At 51.3% G+C, this 19,680-nt stretch overlaps 1 protein-coding gene across 2 annotated transcripts in view; it reads right to left on the reverse strand.

Moving 5' to 3' along the window:
• RIF1 (replication timing regulatory factor 1) overlaps positions 1 to 14,525 on the reverse strand; it is a 94,934-nt gene extending 80,409 nt beyond the window's left edge. For both annotated transcript variants that reach the window (XM_068245812.1, XM_068245811.1), the window contains exons 1-4: positions 14,409 to 14,525; positions 6,000 to 6,118; positions 5,254 to 5,332; positions 2,894 to 2,990 (exon numbers count right to left, since the gene is read on the reverse strand). In XM_068245812.1, coding sequence (XP_068101913.1) covers positions 2,894 to 2,990; positions 5,254 to 5,332; positions 6,000 to 6,106 — 283 coding nt within the window. In that variant the 5' untranslated portion in view covers positions 6,107 to 6,118; positions 14,409 to 14,525. The remainder of the gene's footprint in view (positions 1 to 2,893; positions 2,991 to 5,253; positions 5,333 to 5,999; positions 6,119 to 14,408) is intronic.
• Positions 14,526 to 19,680: the final 5,155 nt, after the last annotated feature.

The raw sequence follows: 19,680 nt of genomic DNA on the forward strand, positions 1-19,680 counted from the left end.
CTTTTTTTATTTTTGTAAATAAAACCAGAAACTTAGAGTTATGATTAAACTTTAATGAAAACCTGGAGGCATATTAAAAATAAAATATAAAAAATATTTAGCCAGGCTTCCCCGATCCTCCACTGCCAGTCAGGACCCTATTCCACTATGCACCCCTCAGTGAACAAGTACGGCTGCAACGCACAGGTCCTAGTGGGGTTCTCTCCTGCTCATCAGCACCGAGCAGCTCATGCAGAGGAAGAAGCCTTGTCCGGGGGAAGAAGCCATGCCCCGAGCGGCCCATGCCCGGGGGAAGAAGCCATGTACCGAGCCAGCTCATGCACCGCGGAAGAAGCCATGCCCCGAGCCAGCTCATGCGCCGCGGAAGAAGCCATGCCCCGAGCCGGCTCGTGCGCCGCGGAAGAAGCCATGCCCCGAGCCGGCTCGTGCGCCGCGGAAGAAGCCATGCCCCGAGCCGGCTCGTGCGCCGCGGAAGAAGCCATGCCCCGAGCCGGCTCGTGCGCCGCGGAAGAAGCCATGCCCCGAGCCGGCTCGTGCGCCGCGGAAGAAGCCATGCCCCGAGCCGGCTCGTGCGCCGCGGAAGAAGCCATGCCCCGAGCCGGCTCGTGCGCCGCGGAAGAAGCCATGCCCCGAGCCGGCTCGTGCGCCGCGGAAGAAGCCATGCCCCGAGCCGGCTCGTGCGCCGCGGAAGAAGCCATGCCCCGAGCCGGCTCGTGCGCCGCGGAAGAAGCCATGCCCCGAGCCGGCTCGTGCGCCGCGGAAGAAGCCATGCCCCGAGCCGGCTCGTGCGCCGCGGAAGAAGCCATGCCCCGAGCCGGCTCGTGCGCCGCGGAAGAAGCCATGCCCCGAGCCGGCTCGTGCGCCGCGGAAGAAGCCATGCACCGAGCCGGCTCGTGCGCCGCGGAAGAAGCCATGCACCGAGCCGGCTCGTGCGCCGCGGAAGAAGCCATGCACCGAGCCGGCTCGTGCGCCGCGGAAGAAGCCATGCACCGAGCCGGCTCGTGCGCCGCGGAAGAAGCCATGCACCGAGCCGGCTCGTGCGCCGCGGAAGAAGCCATGCACCGAGCCGGCTCGTGCGCCGCGGAAGAAGCCATGCACCGAGCCGGCTCGTGCGCCGCGGAAGAAGCCATGCACCGAGCCGGCTCGTGCGCCGCGGAAGAAGCCATGCACCGAGCCGGCTCGTGCGCCGCGGAAGAAGCCATGCACCGAGCCGGCTCGTGCGCCGCGGAAGAAGCCATGCACCGAGCCGGCTCGTGCGCCGCGGAAGAAGCCATGCACCAAGCGGCTCGTGCGCCGAGGAAGAAGCCATGCACCAAGCGGCTCGTGCGCCGAGGAAGAAGCCATGCACCAAGCGGCTCGTGCACCGAGGAAGAAGCCATGCACCAAGCGGCTCGTGCACCGAGGAAGAAGCCATGCACCAAGCGGCTCGTGCACCGAGGAAGAAGCCATGCACCAAGCGGCTCGAGCACCGAGGAAGAAGCCATGCACCAAGCGGCTCGTGCACCGAGGAAGAAGCCATGCACCAAGCGGCTCGTGCACCGAGGAAGAAGCCATGCACCAAGCGGCTCGTGCACCGAGGAAGAAGCCATGCACCAAGCGGCTCGTGCACCGAGGAAGAAGCCATGCACCAAGCGGCTCGTGCACCGAGGAAGAAGCCATGCACCAAGCGGCTCGAGCACCGAGGAAGAAGCCATGCAATGAGCGGCCCATGCCTGGAGGAAGAAGCCATGCACCAAGCGGCTCGTGCACCGAGGAAGAAGCCATGCACCAAGCGGCTCGAGCACCGAGGAAGAAGCCATGCAATGAGCGGCCCATGCCTGGAGGAAGAAGCCATGCACCAAGCGGCTCGTGCACCGAGGAAGAAGCCATGCACCAAGCGGCTCGAGCACCGAGGAAGAAGCCATGCAATGAGCGGCCCATGCCTGGAGGAAGAAGCCATGCACTGAGCGGCCCATGCCCGGAGGAAGAAGCCATGCCGAGGAAGCCATGCACCAAGCGGTCCATGCCTGGAGGAAGAAGCCATGCCCCGAAGAAGAAGCCATGCACCAGACAGCCCGTGCCTAGAGGAAGAAGCTATGCTACAAGAAGCCATGCACTAAGCGGCTCGTGCACAGAGAAACAAGCCATGCACAAGCAGCTCAGTACTACTGGATAAGCCATACTTTGCTCCGGCACAGTGCATCCACACTTGTACATGGAGATGGGTGCAGCCACAAGCACCATATTCCACATTAATGTTGAATATTTTCCAAGGGTCCCAGCATTGTAACGGAAGATGGCAGGAAGATTTACTGATGTAAGTATTTAACTTTTTTTTTATTCACTCCAGGTACACTTTAAAGAGACTCTGTAACATGAAAAAAGATCCCCTGGGGGGTACTAACCTCGGGTGGGGGAAGCCTCCGGATCCTAATGAGGCTTCCCACGCCGTCCTCCATACGTCAGGGGTCTCGCTGCAGCCCTCCGTGCAGCCGTGACGTAATATTTACCTTTGCTGGCTCTAGCGGGGGCGCTGTGGCTGCTTTTCTCTCCGAACTACACGGAAATACCTGATCTCAGTCGGGTCCGCTCTACTGCGCAGGCGCCGGAAACTTGCGCCTGCGCAGTAGAGCAGACCCGACGGCGATCGGGTATTTCCGTGTAGTTCGGAGCCGACAGCCGTCAGAGCGCCTGCGCAGGAGCCAGGAAGGTAAATATTACGTCACGGCTGCACGGAGGGCTGCAGCGAGACCCCTGACGTATGGAGGACGGCGTGGGAAGCCTCATTAGGATCCGGAGGCTTCCCCCACCCGAGGTGAGTATCCCCCAGGGGATTTTTTGAGGTTACAGATCCTCTTTAAAATCTATTTCCCAGCTACAGTAACATACATGCAAAGCAACATATTACACCTACCTGATAGGTTAGAGGCTATCTTGTTGTAAAATACACAAAATCCCAAAGTCTGAAGTGCAGCATTACAGAGCTCGGAGTTTTGGTTGCCAATGTGAGCCTAAAAGAGAAAGTATCCCTATAATTACCATTTCACAAAGTGTCACAAGGAGCTATTAGCATCTTAGCAAAGAGAAACTATGCATGTTTAATAAGCATATCATACGGCTTAGTATACTTTTACACTTGTGGGCTGCGGTAGCAATGCGATTTGCAACAATCGGACTGCGCCACAGCCAAAAGAAAAACATAACACGCCACTTCCGGGGTTACCACAGTAATGCACAGTAGCTTGGCCATAACCCCGAGCACTTCCATCGCATTGCACTGGAGGCAGTGTAGCATGTCTCATTGACTTTAACCCTCCTGGCGGTAACCCCGACCTGAGCTCGGGGTAGGAAAAAGCAACTGCTATGGGTAAGCCCGAGCTCAGGTCAGTAAAAAAAAACTGCTGCAGCTGCGTGCAGGAGTCCCGCGCGTCGATCGGCGCTGCTCAGCGGGACTCTTGCATCTGTTCCCCAAAGTGCGGCGTTTGTCCGGCTGCTGGGACGCCCATAACCCCGCTATTCTCTTGGGGACCCAGCGGCCAATCAGTTGCATTGTGCGGCATGACATCACAGGGCGGGACAAAATTTTAAAGTGGACCTAACACTAACTAAATCCTAACCTATACATAGCCTGGGTGCTCCACCAAGTAAAATTGAAAATTGCGCAAAATGTGGATCAGCGCATCACCAAGCCGCCTCCAAATGGCCTCCACTCAGAGGTGCGCTGAGCCCCCCCAGAAACTGCAAACGCACCTTGAACCCAAACAGAAGCTCTGCATATAAACCAAAGTGGACCTGAAGAGCCCTTGTCCTATGTGTGGCAAACCCAGGCTATGCATAGGTTATGATTTAGTTAGCGTTAGGTCCCCTCCCATCGAGAATGACTTCTCCGCAGTAGGAGGGACGAGTACTTAAGTTGCATGCAAGCTGTTACAGGAAACCAACATCCTCCTCTAGTGGTAGACAGGTCATGTGTATGCTAGGTGTGTATTTCACCCCACAAGTGGGGCTTGCACTCTTGCAAGTAGGCACTTATCTGTTTTTAAGTAGCGCTGCTCAATTCCTTGCCATGTACTAATTTAATTCATTTTAGGTCAGCTGCTCCCACTTAACAGCTTTGCTTTTGGTGTATATGCAGAGCTTCTGTTTGGGTTCAAAGTGTGTTTGCAGTTTCTGGGGGGCTCAGCGCACCTTTTGCAAAATTTTTAAATTTTACTCATAAATGTAATTAAATCAACAAATTTGTGTTCCAGTCTTTTATTTATATGCAGCATGTCTACCAGGCCTTTATTCTGACATATTTTGGTGAGTTATGACTTAAGAATTTGCAAACGAGATAAACAGAGGAACACCAAGAGCCCCAATAGTGTAGTATGTATTGACAAAGGAGATAATGACAAAGAGTAATAGTAGTTATACTCACAAACCAGGGTTACCATTAGGCAACCACTGTAAAGGCAGGTGGGGAGATTATCCCGACCCCACTCAGGAATAAGAAGTCGCTTTCTGTAGATAGTAGAGAGGGTCGCAACCCTCCACCCAGGGTGGATACAATATTATATAGGAGAGAACAGAGGCGCCAAAAAGGATAAAAGGGGTTTTAAAGGAGCTTAAAAGCCAAAAATTTGGTAATTGGAGGAGGCAGTGGTGGACTTACCTCCTCCAAGCAGACACAACACGACTGTACATTCAGTCTATTTATTAACGAACTCCAGATAAAACAAAGCAACGCGTTTCACGGGTCAGTGCCCGCTTCCTCAGGCAATAGAAAAAGGAGTTACAGCATCTAGCAAAACAAACACTCGGCACCTCTGAGGTGCTGAGTGTTTGTTTTGCTAGATGCTGTAACTCCTTTTTCTATTGCCTGAGGAAGCGGGCACTGACCCGTGAAACGCGTTGCTTTGTTTTATCTGGAGTTCGTTAATAAATAGACTGAATGTACAGTCGTGTTGTGTCTGCTTGGAGGAGGTAAGTCCACCACTGCCTCTACCAAATTTTTGGCTTTTAAGCTACTTTAAAACCCCTTTTATCCTTTTGGCGCCTCTCTTCTCTCCTATATAATGACTTAAGAATTGGTGGCCTAAAATTATTGGGGGGGGAAGAAAAAAAAAAAAAAAAAAAAAAAAAAAAAAGTACCGCTCGACTTAATTCCAGACAGAAATGCACCGCCAGGGAGGTTAATGCCCGCTGCAACGAGGAGAGCACCGCAATGTGACTTATCACAGGAAGTGTAAAAGGAGACTGAAAAAAAAAAAAATGTACAAAGATTTTTTTTACCTTAACAACTTTACAGAGCCGTGAGAATTGTTTTCCAAGCAAGGCAGTGAATTCTTTACTATCCTCTCCGCTCAGACGGCTACAGAGAGGGAACAAAAATCGGAGAGTAACAGATTATACTGTGAATACCAGAAACTATGTGCCAGAATAGTAAAATTGGACCAAAATGCATAATTCAAGTATACAGCACTAATCACCTTCTACTGACTTCTCCATAAGCTGTCCCGCCATACATTCCCCCACCTGTACCCTTCATTTCGCACACAAAACCTCCCTGTCCTCTGTCTACCACTTCTCACATAAAACCTCCCTGTCCTCTCTGGCTACCAATTCTCGCATACAGGATGCCTCAGAAGAGTCACCCTTCCTTTGGAATTCTCCTTCCATCCACAATGCTGCTCCCCCCCACACAAAAAAAAAAAGTCTAAGATACAAATGGGCTGTCAAAAGATGCAATCGTACAAAAACTGGGCTGAAACACACAAAAACAAGTCTAACAGCCTATCAGCAATAGGAAAAGCTGAAATGCCGGGTATGTTTACTGTTATGACTATACAGTGCAATGGGAGAGGTGGCCCAACTTTCACAAGCACACACAATTATGCATACATACTAAGGTTAGCTGCATTTGTTATGTATGTGCCCTCAGTGGCCAATCTTGTGCCCAGATTGCCATGGACAGAGTTCATACTCCGGAGGTCTCCTGTGTTCCCCCAATGAGCAATAAGAGAAAGCATTCCACTCACTTTGCTATAGAGAGGTATGCATCTGTCTGTTCTGTGTGTGAGGTAGACGAGTCCTCCAATGTTTCCAGCAAAGGCAACAGTGGAGAGTTTTCTGAATTAGCAGCCATCTCCTCTTAAATCTGTAAAGAAACAAAGAACATGAAACATTTAACAAAGATCTCTATCGGGGCTATTGTAAAATGTGTTCTCGATCTGCACACTGCCAAAGTTGTTCCGACAAGTTTGAATCAAGCTCACTGGTTACACTTCAGCAGTGTTTCTCATCATTACAGTGTGTGCCTATTTATTAAAGACTGTTTACCAAGCACCCCTTTACAAATATTACACATAATAGCCTGGATGAAATCTACTCCATGTTTATGTTGCCCTAAGCCTACCAGGGTGTAGATTTTGACTTCCGCAAGCCGGCTGTAACCGTTGTCTGTGCGTATACCACGGCGGTGCAGCTAGCTCACTCTTCTGCCATGCTATCAGCAGAGCTCCGTATCAGTCAGGCGCCAATCTAATTTAATTCTGATGCATGACATCATGCGGCGGACAGGGGAGTGGCACAAACAATAAATTCCAGGGTGGGGGGGTGGTTGGGAATTGCCATAGCTGGGGTTGAGTACATCCAGCAGATTGTTCACCAGGTGTTGTACACATGCACGATTGTCATTATCGTCCGTCTCCTCTCATGCGTCGTTGCGTTGGTAACCATGCCCCCTGTGATGTAGCCACATCACAGGGGGCGCTGTTAACGTGACAACGCATGGGAGGAAAGAGTAAGATCCTGCGGTTGGCTGGCTGGAGTAAGGCCAGTAGTTTCTGCCCGCTCTCCCCCACCACTACACTCCTGGAGGCATATATACTTGGGGCAACTATACTAGCTACCTATACTGGGGCAGTTATACTAACTACCTATACTGAAGGCAGATATACCTATACTGGGGGCAACTATACTGGCTACCTATACTTGGAGACAGAAATGATGAATGACAGCGCTCCTCTTCTACACCTCTTTATGTCTGCAAAAGGTAAACATACTACATATAGTGCATTACTGTTTTTAAACAGTAAACACTGTCTCCTGTTCGTGGATTGGGGGAGGCCCTAGAGCTGTGCAGTCGCACTCGTGTCTATGCAAACTGTGCGGCTGCGTCCAGCTCCGGCGGCCATATTACAAGAGGCAGGAGAGCCTTACCCGTTCTGAGGGGTCAGGAGCAGCCGGGGGGCGATTGCACTGCAGGGACCCAGCAGATGGCATCCTCCGTGTATTCAAACATGATGCAGGTACTTCACTTTTTTGGGGGGGGGGGGGGGGGGAGGGAGGGGGGATTTGGCATCATAAGTCCTTTAAGAGAGGGAAGACTCAGGATCCTATTGTGGAACTCCTCACTACTTCGTCGTGATTGCTGAGCAAAGGTGGCCATACATCAGTAGACTTGGCGGCCGACCATTCTCTCAAGGCCACACAAGGCCAATTCCTGAAAGATTTAATGCTGAAATTGATCAGGAATCGGCCTGTGGTTTATGGCGGCCAACAGATCTCTCTCCAATCAAACAATCCGAGAGAGAGATCTGTCTGTCGATCGGCCACCAAAAATCACATGATGTGTGGGGATCTTAAAGCGTCATACACACACTAGATAAAACTCAGCCAATAATGACCACCTCCGCTGAGAATCTAGCAGGTGTCACTACAGCACCATCAACCCCACATAGGAACAGGACACATCGCTAGCCTACAGACTAGTGTATCTGAACAGCTTCAGCCCTGCAATGTTACCCCGATGGATCGGGTTCTGATCCCCACCAGACAACAGGACTCATGATGTTGAGGTTAAAACAGGCTTGCTGTACAAATTGCATGCCAGTGTGATTCAGACAACATGCTGCAGTTTGCCACAGCAAGTTTGCCTGCGGCTTCACAACAGCACAGGTGCCACGTCCAAATCAAACGAATACAGGACCCAGTAGAAATAGGCCCTAAGCGAATACACTGAAACCAGCGCAGGAGATTTGGGTGCAGCCGGCGCCACCATAGGCCGTAATAGGAATTACAGCTATAGCAGGCACAGGGAGTAACTTCAGCGCCGTCAGAAGACGGAGCTGAAGTTACTTTTAAACCATAAGGGTAGGTCCACACTAGGCACGGTTGCAGATCGCAGTCCGCGGTCTGTGCTCCGTGTAAACAAAAAACGGATACGTTTGTAGAAGTGCAATCCGTTTCCGTTCCGTTTTTCAACCCAAAAACGTGGACAACTCTGACCTGCACCATTGAAATAGTTTTTGACCAATGGGATAGCAGTGGGAGGGTCTATGCTGATACTATTTACCCTTTTCACACCTCATGACTACTAGGAAGCCAGTGGGAGGGGCTATCTGTAGAAAAATCAGTGTTTTGTCCATTTAAAGGCATATGGAATGTCCTGGGGAGGTGTTTGTGAGTGCCTGTACCAATAGCAGGTGATTGGGAGTGGTTTGCTGTACAGGGAGTGGTTAGGTTACTGTCTGTACCATGTTTTTGAAGCACTTTTGAGAATACAGAAGGCAAGAAAGTACTACATCAGGCAGCACCATGGACCTCCTTGTCTTTCTGTACTGGATGAACCTGGCTTGGATGGGGGTCTTCCTGTACTACAGTGGGACCCTCTTGCGGTCAGGAGTGCGGAGATGGTGGGTGCATCCTCTCCTGCAAGAGAGGCAGCAAAAGGGGCAATTTTCTGTCCTCTACAAAGACCTGAGAAAACACCCGGTCAAGTTCTTTAAATATAGCCGGATGTCTGTGAACCTGTAAGTACCTTTTTCTTGCCTGAAACTCCATTTTACCTGTCCACACACTCTGTACCTGTTTCAAGCTAATGGTGTTACCATTTTTGTCATCAAGGTTTGATCACCTTCTCACCATCTTGAGGCCACACCTTATGAAAAAGGACACCAGGATGCGTAAAGCCATCACTCCAGAGGAGCAACTTATGATCACCCTGCGGTATATTATGTCTTTTATCTATCATATCTTTATTTTGTAATGATGAGACAAACATTTTTTTTCTTCAAAGAAAAACATTTATTTTTTTGGTTATCAAAAACAACAACAAAATGGCACTCACCAACATGGTGACCATAATTAACTTTCAAAATTGAAAGGACATTTCTGCTTCAAGGTACAATACTTCTTGTTTGTTACAATCATCCCCCACAACCCCCATTGTCCTATTGTCCCAGTGCTCATGGTTTGGGAGTGGATATGTTTGCTTGAACAATGTGGCAGACATTGGCTCATGTTATCTATTGAGAACAGGTAATTTGAAATCCTTTTCATTTTAGCTGTGCCTTTATTTGTTGTAGTGTGTTTGAACAATATACAGCTATCCAAAGGTGGTGGTGGTTGGGGGGGGGTTGAAGAGCTATTGATCCTGCATACCTGTGCAGCAGCAAAGTTTAGTAGTGCAAAGTAACTAACAACAACAACAACAGTGTTCACGCCCAAGCAATGCCAGGCTGACTACCTTTGGCTACCTACCATTCAAGACCCCCTGAACAGCACTCACCCACACAACAGTCCAGGAACCATCTCTGGTAGGAAAGTGCTGTTCCAAGGGTCTTGAATGGTAGGTGGCAAAAGTAGAAATCCTGGGTGCCTGGGGAAAGAGGTACTTTTCTGGCATACCTGTGCAGCAGCAAAGTTTAGTAGTGGAAAGTTGTAGTAAACTCAGTACAACTACTATACTGAGTACTATTGTATACCAGACTGTGTTTGACTCGCTAGTTTTAGTTACCTGTACATCCAAATCAGAAGGTGATCAAAAACACACTCATCTGTCATTGGACAGGCTTTAATGGTAAAGTGTTTCTGATTTTGATAGACCGATATCTCAACTAGTGAGCAGTGACACTATTTCTTAAAATTTATGGTCATTCTCGGGGAAAAAAAGGGTAGTTGCCATTACTGGGCTGGGAGGAAGCAGAAGTACGAGTGCTTGTGGTACTACCTTGTGATAGCTGTGTGTACGTGGTAGGTTCCTCTACAGAGGTGATAGGGAAAGAAGTTGGTGGCTGGTAACCCTGGTATGATTGATTTGGAGATGGACCGTGGTATGGCTGAGTTGGAGATGGTTGCCATGCGGAGGGTGGCCTAGTGGGTGGTGCAGAGTAATCTAAGTGGCTTTTCACCGCCTCAAGCAAACTGCATTGGCAATGTATTAACCTGTGCCGTGGCACTTGTTCTAGTAAAGGCAATAGTGACATCACCGCGTGAAAAAGGCTGCTACTTTGGTACTGCATCAAACGATCAAACGGTCTATCTCTTGGCGATATTGTTGGCCCAAATTGTGTAGCTGCTCCTGGAAAAGCAGCCTTTCTTTGCGCAGCATCTCGTTTGATTCGGCCAACTGAGCTCTCAGAGTATCTATGTGTTGCTGGTATTGATGGGAAATAGTGCTACCTGAATGGTCCTGCAACCTTCTAGACACTATGGCTTCCTGGTTTTTCATCATCCCCACAAGGCTTGACACTGCTCCTGCCATCTGCACATTGGCCGATCTTGCCCGACCGCGAGCAGCTGTTACACGAGCACTTGCTTGCTTACGCAATGACTCAGCCGTGTTTGGACGTTCGGTGGATGGTCCCTCACCAGGTGATTCAGACTGTGCAGATGAGGCCGCTGAAACACGTGGCTGTTCATCCTCGGCAATATCATGAAGATTGATACTGGTCACAGTGTCCATTGATGTCTCAGGTGACTCATCCCTAATACACAGTGCCGGTCCCTCATTTGAGTCATCTAAAATAGCCTCGAAGTTATCTTCAGTGCTGTAGATAAAAAAAAAAAATTCAATATGATGAGAAAGTGAAGGTGTTTCCACCATTCCTCTCCACCACCAATAAAATCAAGAAAAGAAAGGAAAGAGAGTGGATGCATACCAAAGGTACATTACATTATAATAAAAAAATAACTCACCCTCTATCTTGAACGAGAGGTCTAAGGAATCTCAGTAGAGGTGTGTGGCAATAAGGGGTCCTTCGCGATGCACCACTCCCACTTCTTTGGTCTGTTTTCTCCGCCTTCAATTCTTTAATGAAGCTGTCACGGATGCTTCGCCATTTTGTCTTTATCTTTTCAACTGTGGAAACAAAAACAAATAACAATCTTATCACTTTTTTCTACAGGTTCCTGGCGACTGGACAAAGCTACACAAGCCTACATCTCACTTTCAGGGTTGGAAAGAGCACAATCAGTGCTATAGTGAACCGGACCAGCAGGGTGATATGGAGCAGTCTGGTTGCAAAGTACATGCCAGTTCCCAATTCTCAAAAGTGGGCAGAGATTGCAGACCTGTACTGGAACAGGTGCAACTTCCCGAACTGCCTAGGAGCCATCGATGGAAAACACGTTCGGCTACAGAAACCAGTGAGGAGCGGCAGTCTGTACTTCAACTACAAGAAGTACTTTAGTCTGGTCCTCCTGGCTGTGGCCGACGCAGACTATAATTTCATCTACGTGGACGTTGGCTCCTACGGCGGTTCAAGTGACTCGGGGATATTCCAGCGGTCCAGACTGCACCGCCTTCTCAATGAGGATAGGCTGGACATCCCCGGGGACAAGCCTTGGCCTGGAACGACATCACCAAGCTACCCCTACGTTTTTGTCGGCGACGAGGCATTTGCCTTATCACAACATGTGATGAGGCCGTTTGGGCAGAGAGGCCTCAGACGCGAAAAACGTGTGTTTAACTACCGGCTGACCCGGGCTTGACGCATGGTCGAATGCACGTTTGGAATCATGTCGAACAAGTGGAGGATGTTTTACACGTTATTATAGATGAGTACGACCAACGCTACAGCAGTCGTGAAGGCGGCATGCATACTCCACAACTATGTTTCGGCAGGAAGAAGGCTACAACATTCACCACCTCGACCAGGACAATTTGCCTGGAATCCGCCGGTTTGCAACAAGGGGGAGGGTACAGGCCCAGCAGAATCGGGACTACATGGTGCGGTACTTCATGTCAAGACAGGGACACATACCAGCACAGGACATTATTGTTCCTCTAGTTTTTATTGACATTAGTAATGTTTTTTTTTTTGGGGGGGGGGGGGGGGGGGGGAGGTTGTCTTGATGTTACTTGTTCTTTTAATATACGGTTTTCAAATTAAAATTTTAAAATGTTTTTACAATGCGTGGTCACTGATGGGGGGGGGGGGGGGGAGGGGTTGGAAGGGGGGACTAGGGGTGTTGGGTACATAGGAAGGGCAGTGTCGAATACAGGGGTGGGTGCCTTTGGAGAGGGAGAGGGTGGACATACAAGAGACGGTGGGATGGGTGTTGTAGTTATAAGTGGCATGCTGGAGTGAGACGTGGAAAGAAAGGATGAGTGCCACTGGGGAATGGTTGGAGGGGATGTACAAGTGGCAATCAGTAGACATGAGGGGAGAGAGGGTGTGGGGGAGAGAGGGTGTGGGGGAGGGAAAGGGGTGTGTGTGGTGGTTGGTGAGAGTTGCAGTGTGGAGAAAAAAAGTTTCGTGTGGGGGATATGAGTGGCACTAAACATATATAAAGAGCACATCATAGTAGGCAACATGTACCATACACATTCCAGGGCACTTACTTTCTTTGCTCTGCTTCCTGGGTGCAAGCCGGTCATACTCGTCCACAAACTGCTTGGTGATGCGCTCCCATAACAGCTTGCAGTGTGGAAGGTCACTGTGCTTCTCATGGCTCTTGTCGTAGAGCTCTGGGAACTCCTGGACGGCCCTTAGATCCTCCACGTTTATAAACCTCCTGGTGGCCATGATGGCTGCTCTCGTCTCTTCCAGCTTGTTGACAGGAAGCTGTCAGAGATGACGTTGAGGGGAGGAGACGGAAGTTCTGGCCATCCGTGTTGGCATACGTTTTGTGTGAAATTTTCTTTGTGAAGAGGGAGGTCCGTTTTGTCATAGGCTTTCATTATCCTCCGTGTATCCGGGTCAGGGAAAAATGCAGCAAGCCCGGACTCTGCGTTCAGTTTCTGAGTACGGCTGCCACGGATCGCACGCGGATCCGTTTTTTTTGGGAGTGTGTACAGCCGCTATTTTTAACATTGGTATCCGTGGCTCCGTTTTTCATCCGGGACAAAAAACGTAGCTACGGATACGTTTTTAAAACAAGTGTGAACTAGCCCTTACTCTGCTTCCAGCAATTGCTGGAAGCCGAATTATTTCATTCCCCACCATCCATGGCGGCCTGGAGGGGGAATAGTTAACACGGCCGGGACTTGTGCGGCAGCAGGATCAGCCATATACTGGCTGAATCCTGCGCCGTTATCTCTCGTACGCACCACAAGGCCTCATTCACACTACACACGCTGCTATGCAGATTTCGGCAGCACGTATAGTATGCGATCAGCAAGAACATCAGAAGTTCATGGAGAGAATTTCTGACGTTCAGACTATGCATGCTGCGCATGCAGTGTGATGGTCTATGGCACTGCTGCATGCATTTTTGGCCAAAGCGATTTGCTGATACCATTCACTGCAATGAATGGGATCAGCAGAGAAATGCACAACTTGGATGGGGTGCGCTTGCGTCGCAAACGCACGGACATACGCATGGCCTAATGTGAACGAGGCCTTAGTGTACTGGCCAAACCGAAACCACTATAAAGAAATGGGGGGGTTGGGACACACAGAGGTTACAAGAAATTATAAGTTGACAGGGCACACTATTATAACTTATCTAAACAACCACCTGGAGGTCTGGGAAGAGCAGTGAAGAGTGATACTGTACAATCACATATATGGCTAGTAGTTTGGTTTTTATACTATTCTACTTAATTTTTTTTTTCTTTATTCTCATAGCACAGTCACATTTCATGACCATTGTTTCAATGTTAGCGTCAGCTATGCTTTCTTGCAAAGGACTGATGTGTAGTCTGAGTGCTATGTTATTTTTATAAAAAGTGGCTGTAATAGGCTGTTTTTCTATCTTGCCACAATAAAGAGATTTAAAAAAACAAAACAATTTTTGCACAGGAAGATGTAAACATTAAATAAAAATACAATAAAAAAAAAAAAAAAAAGTTCCAAAGTAGGACAAAAGTTGGTCTTGCATGTATGTTGCATTACTTATCAGGACCCCATTTTATGACATTTGAACCACGCCAAAGGATGTCCACTAACGTTACACTCATCAAAGCAGGATCCCTCAATTAAATAGTATCAGCCACTTGCAGATACTGCTGGGACGTGCAGTGCCACAGAGGCATACTATGGAGGGCCGTGTGACACTAGCAGAGCTAGAAGGCATGCTGGGTTATGCAGTGCCCCCCTCCCTATGGCAGCCATGCAGCTTCCCCCCAACCTTGGGGCACAGTAAGGGGGGAAGGGGGTAACGGCGGATCTCTACTCTGACTTCTCCGGCTGCAGACCCCGCTCCTGTCCCGGCCTCACCTCTCCTCACACGCTGCGGCCTCTCCGCTCGCCACCTCGTCCCGTCAGCTCCTGATTTCCCCGCGCTCTGCTGTCTCCTCCTCTTCCCACTCCCGCCAGATTAGAGCAGAGCAGTCAGGTCTGCGGGCGGAGCGCCGAGCCGATCGATGCGAGGCGGAGGAGACGGCCGCCCGTTGTGTGGAGGGAGTCAGCCAATGGCAGTGAAGCATGAGGGAGCGCAGTGTGGATGCCAGAGCTCATCGATGCTGCTGGAGACAGGTGGCTGCTGGCTGCATGCAGATGTGGGTAATGGGTATGGGAAGTGGCCTGACAGATCAGACTGCTGACAGTGACCTGCTGCCTCTGGTTGCCGAGACAGACCTGGCCCTATCAAGAGAGTGTGAACTGCTTTCTTCTGGACATTTTATGTTGCAAGGAAGGCACTTTTTGCCTCACTAGTCTTGAACATACTAAAAGTGTTCCTGTAAAGGTGACCATACATCTATCGACTTGGCAGCCGATCTACCATCCAATTTGATAATTATGATCGAATTCGATGAAAAGCCGTGCTGCCACAATCATTCCCAATTGACAAATCAACTGATTTTGGGCCAAAATTGGTTGAACGTATCGATTGGACATGCTGGGAAATCTTGATCGATTGACAAACAACAAACGCGACAGAAACCCCCGGCGGATTTCCCCCTAAATGTTTTATGTGTCCTCCACCCCCCTTCCCGGTGCCTGTGCATTTCTGCTTTACCTGTCACACTGTCCCCTGAGTGCCCATGCTGTATGCCCGCATTCAGGTCCACTGTGTCTATCAGCATATAGCACGCATAGGCAAACGCAGGGGGTATTACAGCTGCCCAGAATCCCCCCTCAGACCAGGGCCAGAATATCTGCCGGCAATGGCATCCTGCAGCTCACAGCACTGCCCCCTTCTTTCCCTGCTATAGTTGACTTTGGATGTAGTAGCAGTGTGTACGGAGCATGGAGCAGCAGCGTGTGCACAGAGCATGGAGCAGCAGCGTGTGCACGGAGCATGGAGCAGCAGCGTCTGCATGGAGCATGGAGCAGCAGCGTCTGCATGGAGCAGCAGCGTCTGCACGGAGCATGGAGCAGCAGCGTGAGCATGGAGCAGCAACGTGTGCATGGAGCACCAACGTGTGCACGGAGCATGGAGCACCAACGTGTGCACGGAGCATGGAGCAGCAGCATGTGTACGGAGCATGAAGCGGCAGCGTGTGCAAGGAGCATGGAGCGGCAGCGTGTGCACAGAGCACGGGGCAGCAGCGTGTGTACGGAGCACGGGGCAGCAGCGTGTGTACGGAGCACGGGGCAGCAGCGTGTGTACGGAGCACGGGGCAGCAGCGTGTGTACGGAGCACGGAGCAGCAGCGTGTGTACGGAGCACGGAGCAGCAGCGTGTGTACGGAGCACGGAGCAGCAGCGTGTGTACGGAGCATGGAACAGCAGCGTGTGTACGGAGCATGGAACAGCAGCGTGTGTACGGAGCATGGAACAGCAGCGTGTGTACGGAGCATGGAGCAGCAGTGCGTGTACGGAGCATGGAGCAGCAGAGTGCGTACGGAGCATGGAGCAGCAGCGTGTGTACAAAGCATGGAGCAGCAGCGAGTGTACAGAGCATGGAGCAGCAGCGTGTGTACGGAGCATGGAGCAGCAGCGCGTGTACGGAGCATGGAGCAGCTGCGCGTGTACGGAGCATGGAGCAGCAGCGCGTGTACGGAGCATGGAGCAGCAGCGCGTGTACGGAGCATGGAGCAGCAGCGCGTGTACGGAGCATGGAGCAGCAGCGTGTGTACGGAGCATGGAGCAGCAGCGTGTGTACAGAGCATGGAGCAGCAGCGTGTGTACAGAGCATGGGGCAGCAGCGTGTGTACAGAGCATGGGGCAGCAGCGTGTGGACAGAGCATGGGGCAGCAGCGCGTGTACAGAGCATGGGGCAGCAGCGCGTGTACAGAGCATGGGGCAGCAGCGCGTGTACAGAGCATGGGGCAGCAGCGTGTGTACAGAGCATGGGGCAGCAGCATGTGTACAGAGCATGGGGCAGCAGCGTGTGTACTGAGCATGGAGCAGCAGCGCGTGTACAGAGCATGGGGCAGCAGCGTGTGTACAGAGCATGGAGCAGCAGCGTGTGTACGGAGCAGCAGCGTGTGTACGGAGCATGGAACAGCAGCGTGTGTACGGAGCATGGAACAGCAGCGTGTGTACGGAGCATGGAACAGCAGCGTGTGTACGGAGCATGGAGCAGCAGTGCGTGTACGGAGCATGGAGCAGCAGAGTGCGTACGGAGCATGGAGCAGCAGCGTGTGTACAAAGCATGGAGCAGCAGCGAGTGTACAGAGCATGGAGCAGCAGCGTGTGTACGGAGCATGGAGCAGCAGCGCGTGTACGGAGCATGGAGCAGCTGCGCGTGTACGGAGCATGGAGCAGCTGCGCGTGTACGGAGCATGGAGCAGCAGCGCGTGTACGGAGCATGGAGCAGCAGCGCGTGTACGGAGCATGGAGCAGCAGCGTGTGTACGGAGCATGGAGCAGCAGCGTGTGTACAGAGCATGGAGCAGCAGCGTGTGTACAGAGCATGGGGCAGCAGCGTGTGTACAGAGCATGGGGCAGCAGCGTGTGGACAGAGCATGGGGCAGCAGCGCGTGTACAGAGCATGGGGCAGCAGCGCGTGTACAGAGCATGGGGCAGCAGCGCGTGTACAGAGCATGGGGCAGCAGCGTGTGTACAGAGCATGGGGCAGCAGCGTGTGTACAGAGCATGGGGCAGCAGCGTGTGTACTGAGCATGGAGCAGCAGCGCGTGTACAGAGCATGGGGCAGCAGCGTGTGTACAGAGCATGGGGCAGCAGCGTGTGTACAGAGCATGGGGCAGCAGCGTGTGTACAGAGCATGGGGCAGCAGCGTGTGTACAGAGCATGGGGCAGCAGCGTGTGTACAGAGTATGGGGCAGCAGCGTGTGTACAGAGCATGGAGCAGCAGAGAGTCTACAGCACATGGAGCAGCAGCGCGTGTAAAGCGTATGGAGCAGCAGCGTGTGTACAGAGCATGGAGCAGCAGAGTGTGTACAGAGCATGGAGCAGCAGCGTGTGTACAGAGCATGGAGCAGCAGAGTGTGTACAGAGCATGGAGCAGCAGAGTGTGTACAGAGCATGGAGCAGCAGCGTGTGTACAGAGCATGGAGCAGCAGCGTGTGTACAGAGCATGGGGCATCAGCGTGTGTACAGAGCATGGAGCAGCAGCGTGTGTACAGAGCATGGAGCAGCAGCGTGTGTACAGAGCATGGAGCAGCAGCGTGTGTACAGAGCATGGAGCAGCAGCGTGTGTACAGAGCATGGAGCAGCAGCGTGTGTACGGAGCATGGAGCAGCAGCGTGTGTACGGAGCATGGAGCAGCAGCGTGTGTACGGAGCATGGAGCAGCAGCGTGTGTACGGAGCATGGAGCAGCAGCGTGTGTACGGAGCATGAAGCAGCAGCGTGTGTACGGAGCATGGAGCAGCAGCGTGTGTACGGAGCATGGAGCAGCAGCGTGTGTACAGAGCATGGAGCAGCAGCGTGTGTACAGAGCATGGAGCAGCAGCGTGTGTACGAAGCATGGAGCAGCAGCGTGTGTACGAAGCATGGAGCAGCAGCGTGTGTACGAAGCATGGAGCAGCAGCGTGTGTACAGAGCATGGAGCAGCAGCGTGTGTACAGAGCATGGAGCAGCAGCGTGTGTACAGAGCATGGGGCATCAGCGTGTTTACAGAGCATGGAGCAGCAGCGTGTGTACAGACCATGGCGCAGCAGCGTGTGTACAGAGCATGGAGCAGCAGCGTGTGTACAGAGCATGGAGCAGCAGCGTGTGTACGGAGCATGGAGCAGCAGCGTGTGTACGGAGCATGGGGCAGCAGTGTGTGTACAGAGCATGGGGCAGCTCTAGGGAACTTAAGTCAGGTATGAGCACAGCCCTATGCCCTGCTGTGTGAGTGCTTCACTTTCCCCTTCATTAGCAATGTCGGCTGTCCTCATTATTATCTGTATCCAAATGACTGCTCCCGATCAATCCTGTTGTCGATCGGGAGCAGATCAGACATGTCATAAATGTCAGGTCCTGTCAGCTGGACGGGAAATTGCATTGTGTGTACCCAGCATGATGTCCTACCATATTATTATACTGTATTGTGCGTGGGTGAGGGAGACCTTTCAGGAAACACCCTCTTAAAAATCTTGGGTTTGCCCCTGGCATGAGGGGCGCATGTGTGATGTCGCACAACCCCCCTCTTGCTACAACACCGGCCGCCACGTGGGGCACCAATGCGGAAATACACTGTAGAGACTCGGGGATGGCGTGACTGACAGGTAGAGTTTAAATGCCTGGGCACCAGGGGGCACATACAGCATTTGGGGCTCAGTGAGGCTGCATCACAAGGTCGATGCCCGAAATATTTCATGCTGACGTTGATTGAGAATCAGCCTGCAGTGTGTGGGCAGCTAACAGATCTCTCTCTAATCAGGTTCGATTCGAGAGAGATCTGTCTCTTGGTCGAATCTGCCCATCATTGCTAGATGTATGGGCACCTTAAAGGATACCAGAGCTGAGAAATATTTTAAAAATGGGGGGAACAGGTATGTATAGGAAGCAGTCCTCATGCCCATCGCTCCCCCCTATTGTCCTCTGTCCCCTCCCCCTAAATGCCCTCTGCAGCTATAATTAATTGCACAAGCAATATTCTCACAAAACATAACTTTTACTTTATTGTTCAAATTAAAAGGTCAGTTGTACAGATCCAAGGACAAGGTTTCACAAAAACAAAACAGCGTTTCACAAAAAGAACACTAAAAAGCTCCAGAATGGATGTCTTTACAATTTCTTTACAGCCTAAAGGCTGGTTCGCACGAACGTCTGCCCGGCTTCAGGCAGTGAGGTGTTTGGGATTTCAGTGGCTTCCTGTCGCGGTCAGTGTTTTTCGTCCCCGTAGGGAGACACTAGACGCAACGGTTAATCGACCCTGGGCGCTACATGTAGCATCCAGGGTCGCTTCCAGTGACGGGGAAAATCGAGATCGAAACGCTGCAATGCTGGTAGAATCCCTGGGAAAAAAACGCTCCCATTCACTTGAATGGGAGCGCTTAACGATGAGTCCCCGACGCCGGCGGTAAACGCCCACCAAGCGTCCCTGTGAACCAGCCCTTGTGTAGATTTTGCAGCTTGCAGGCCACTTCCTCAGAGGCAAAACTTGTCAGTAGCACTATTTACAGAGCATATGGTTTGATTAATCATGTAGCCCT

The sequence above is a fragment of the Hyperolius riggenbachi genome, chromosome 7 (genome assembly GCF_040937935.1).
Source record: "Hyperolius riggenbachi isolate aHypRig1 chromosome 7, aHypRig1.pri, whole genome shotgun sequence".
NCBI lineage: Eukaryota > Metazoa > Chordata > Amphibia > Anura > Hyperoliidae > Hyperolius > Hyperolius riggenbachi.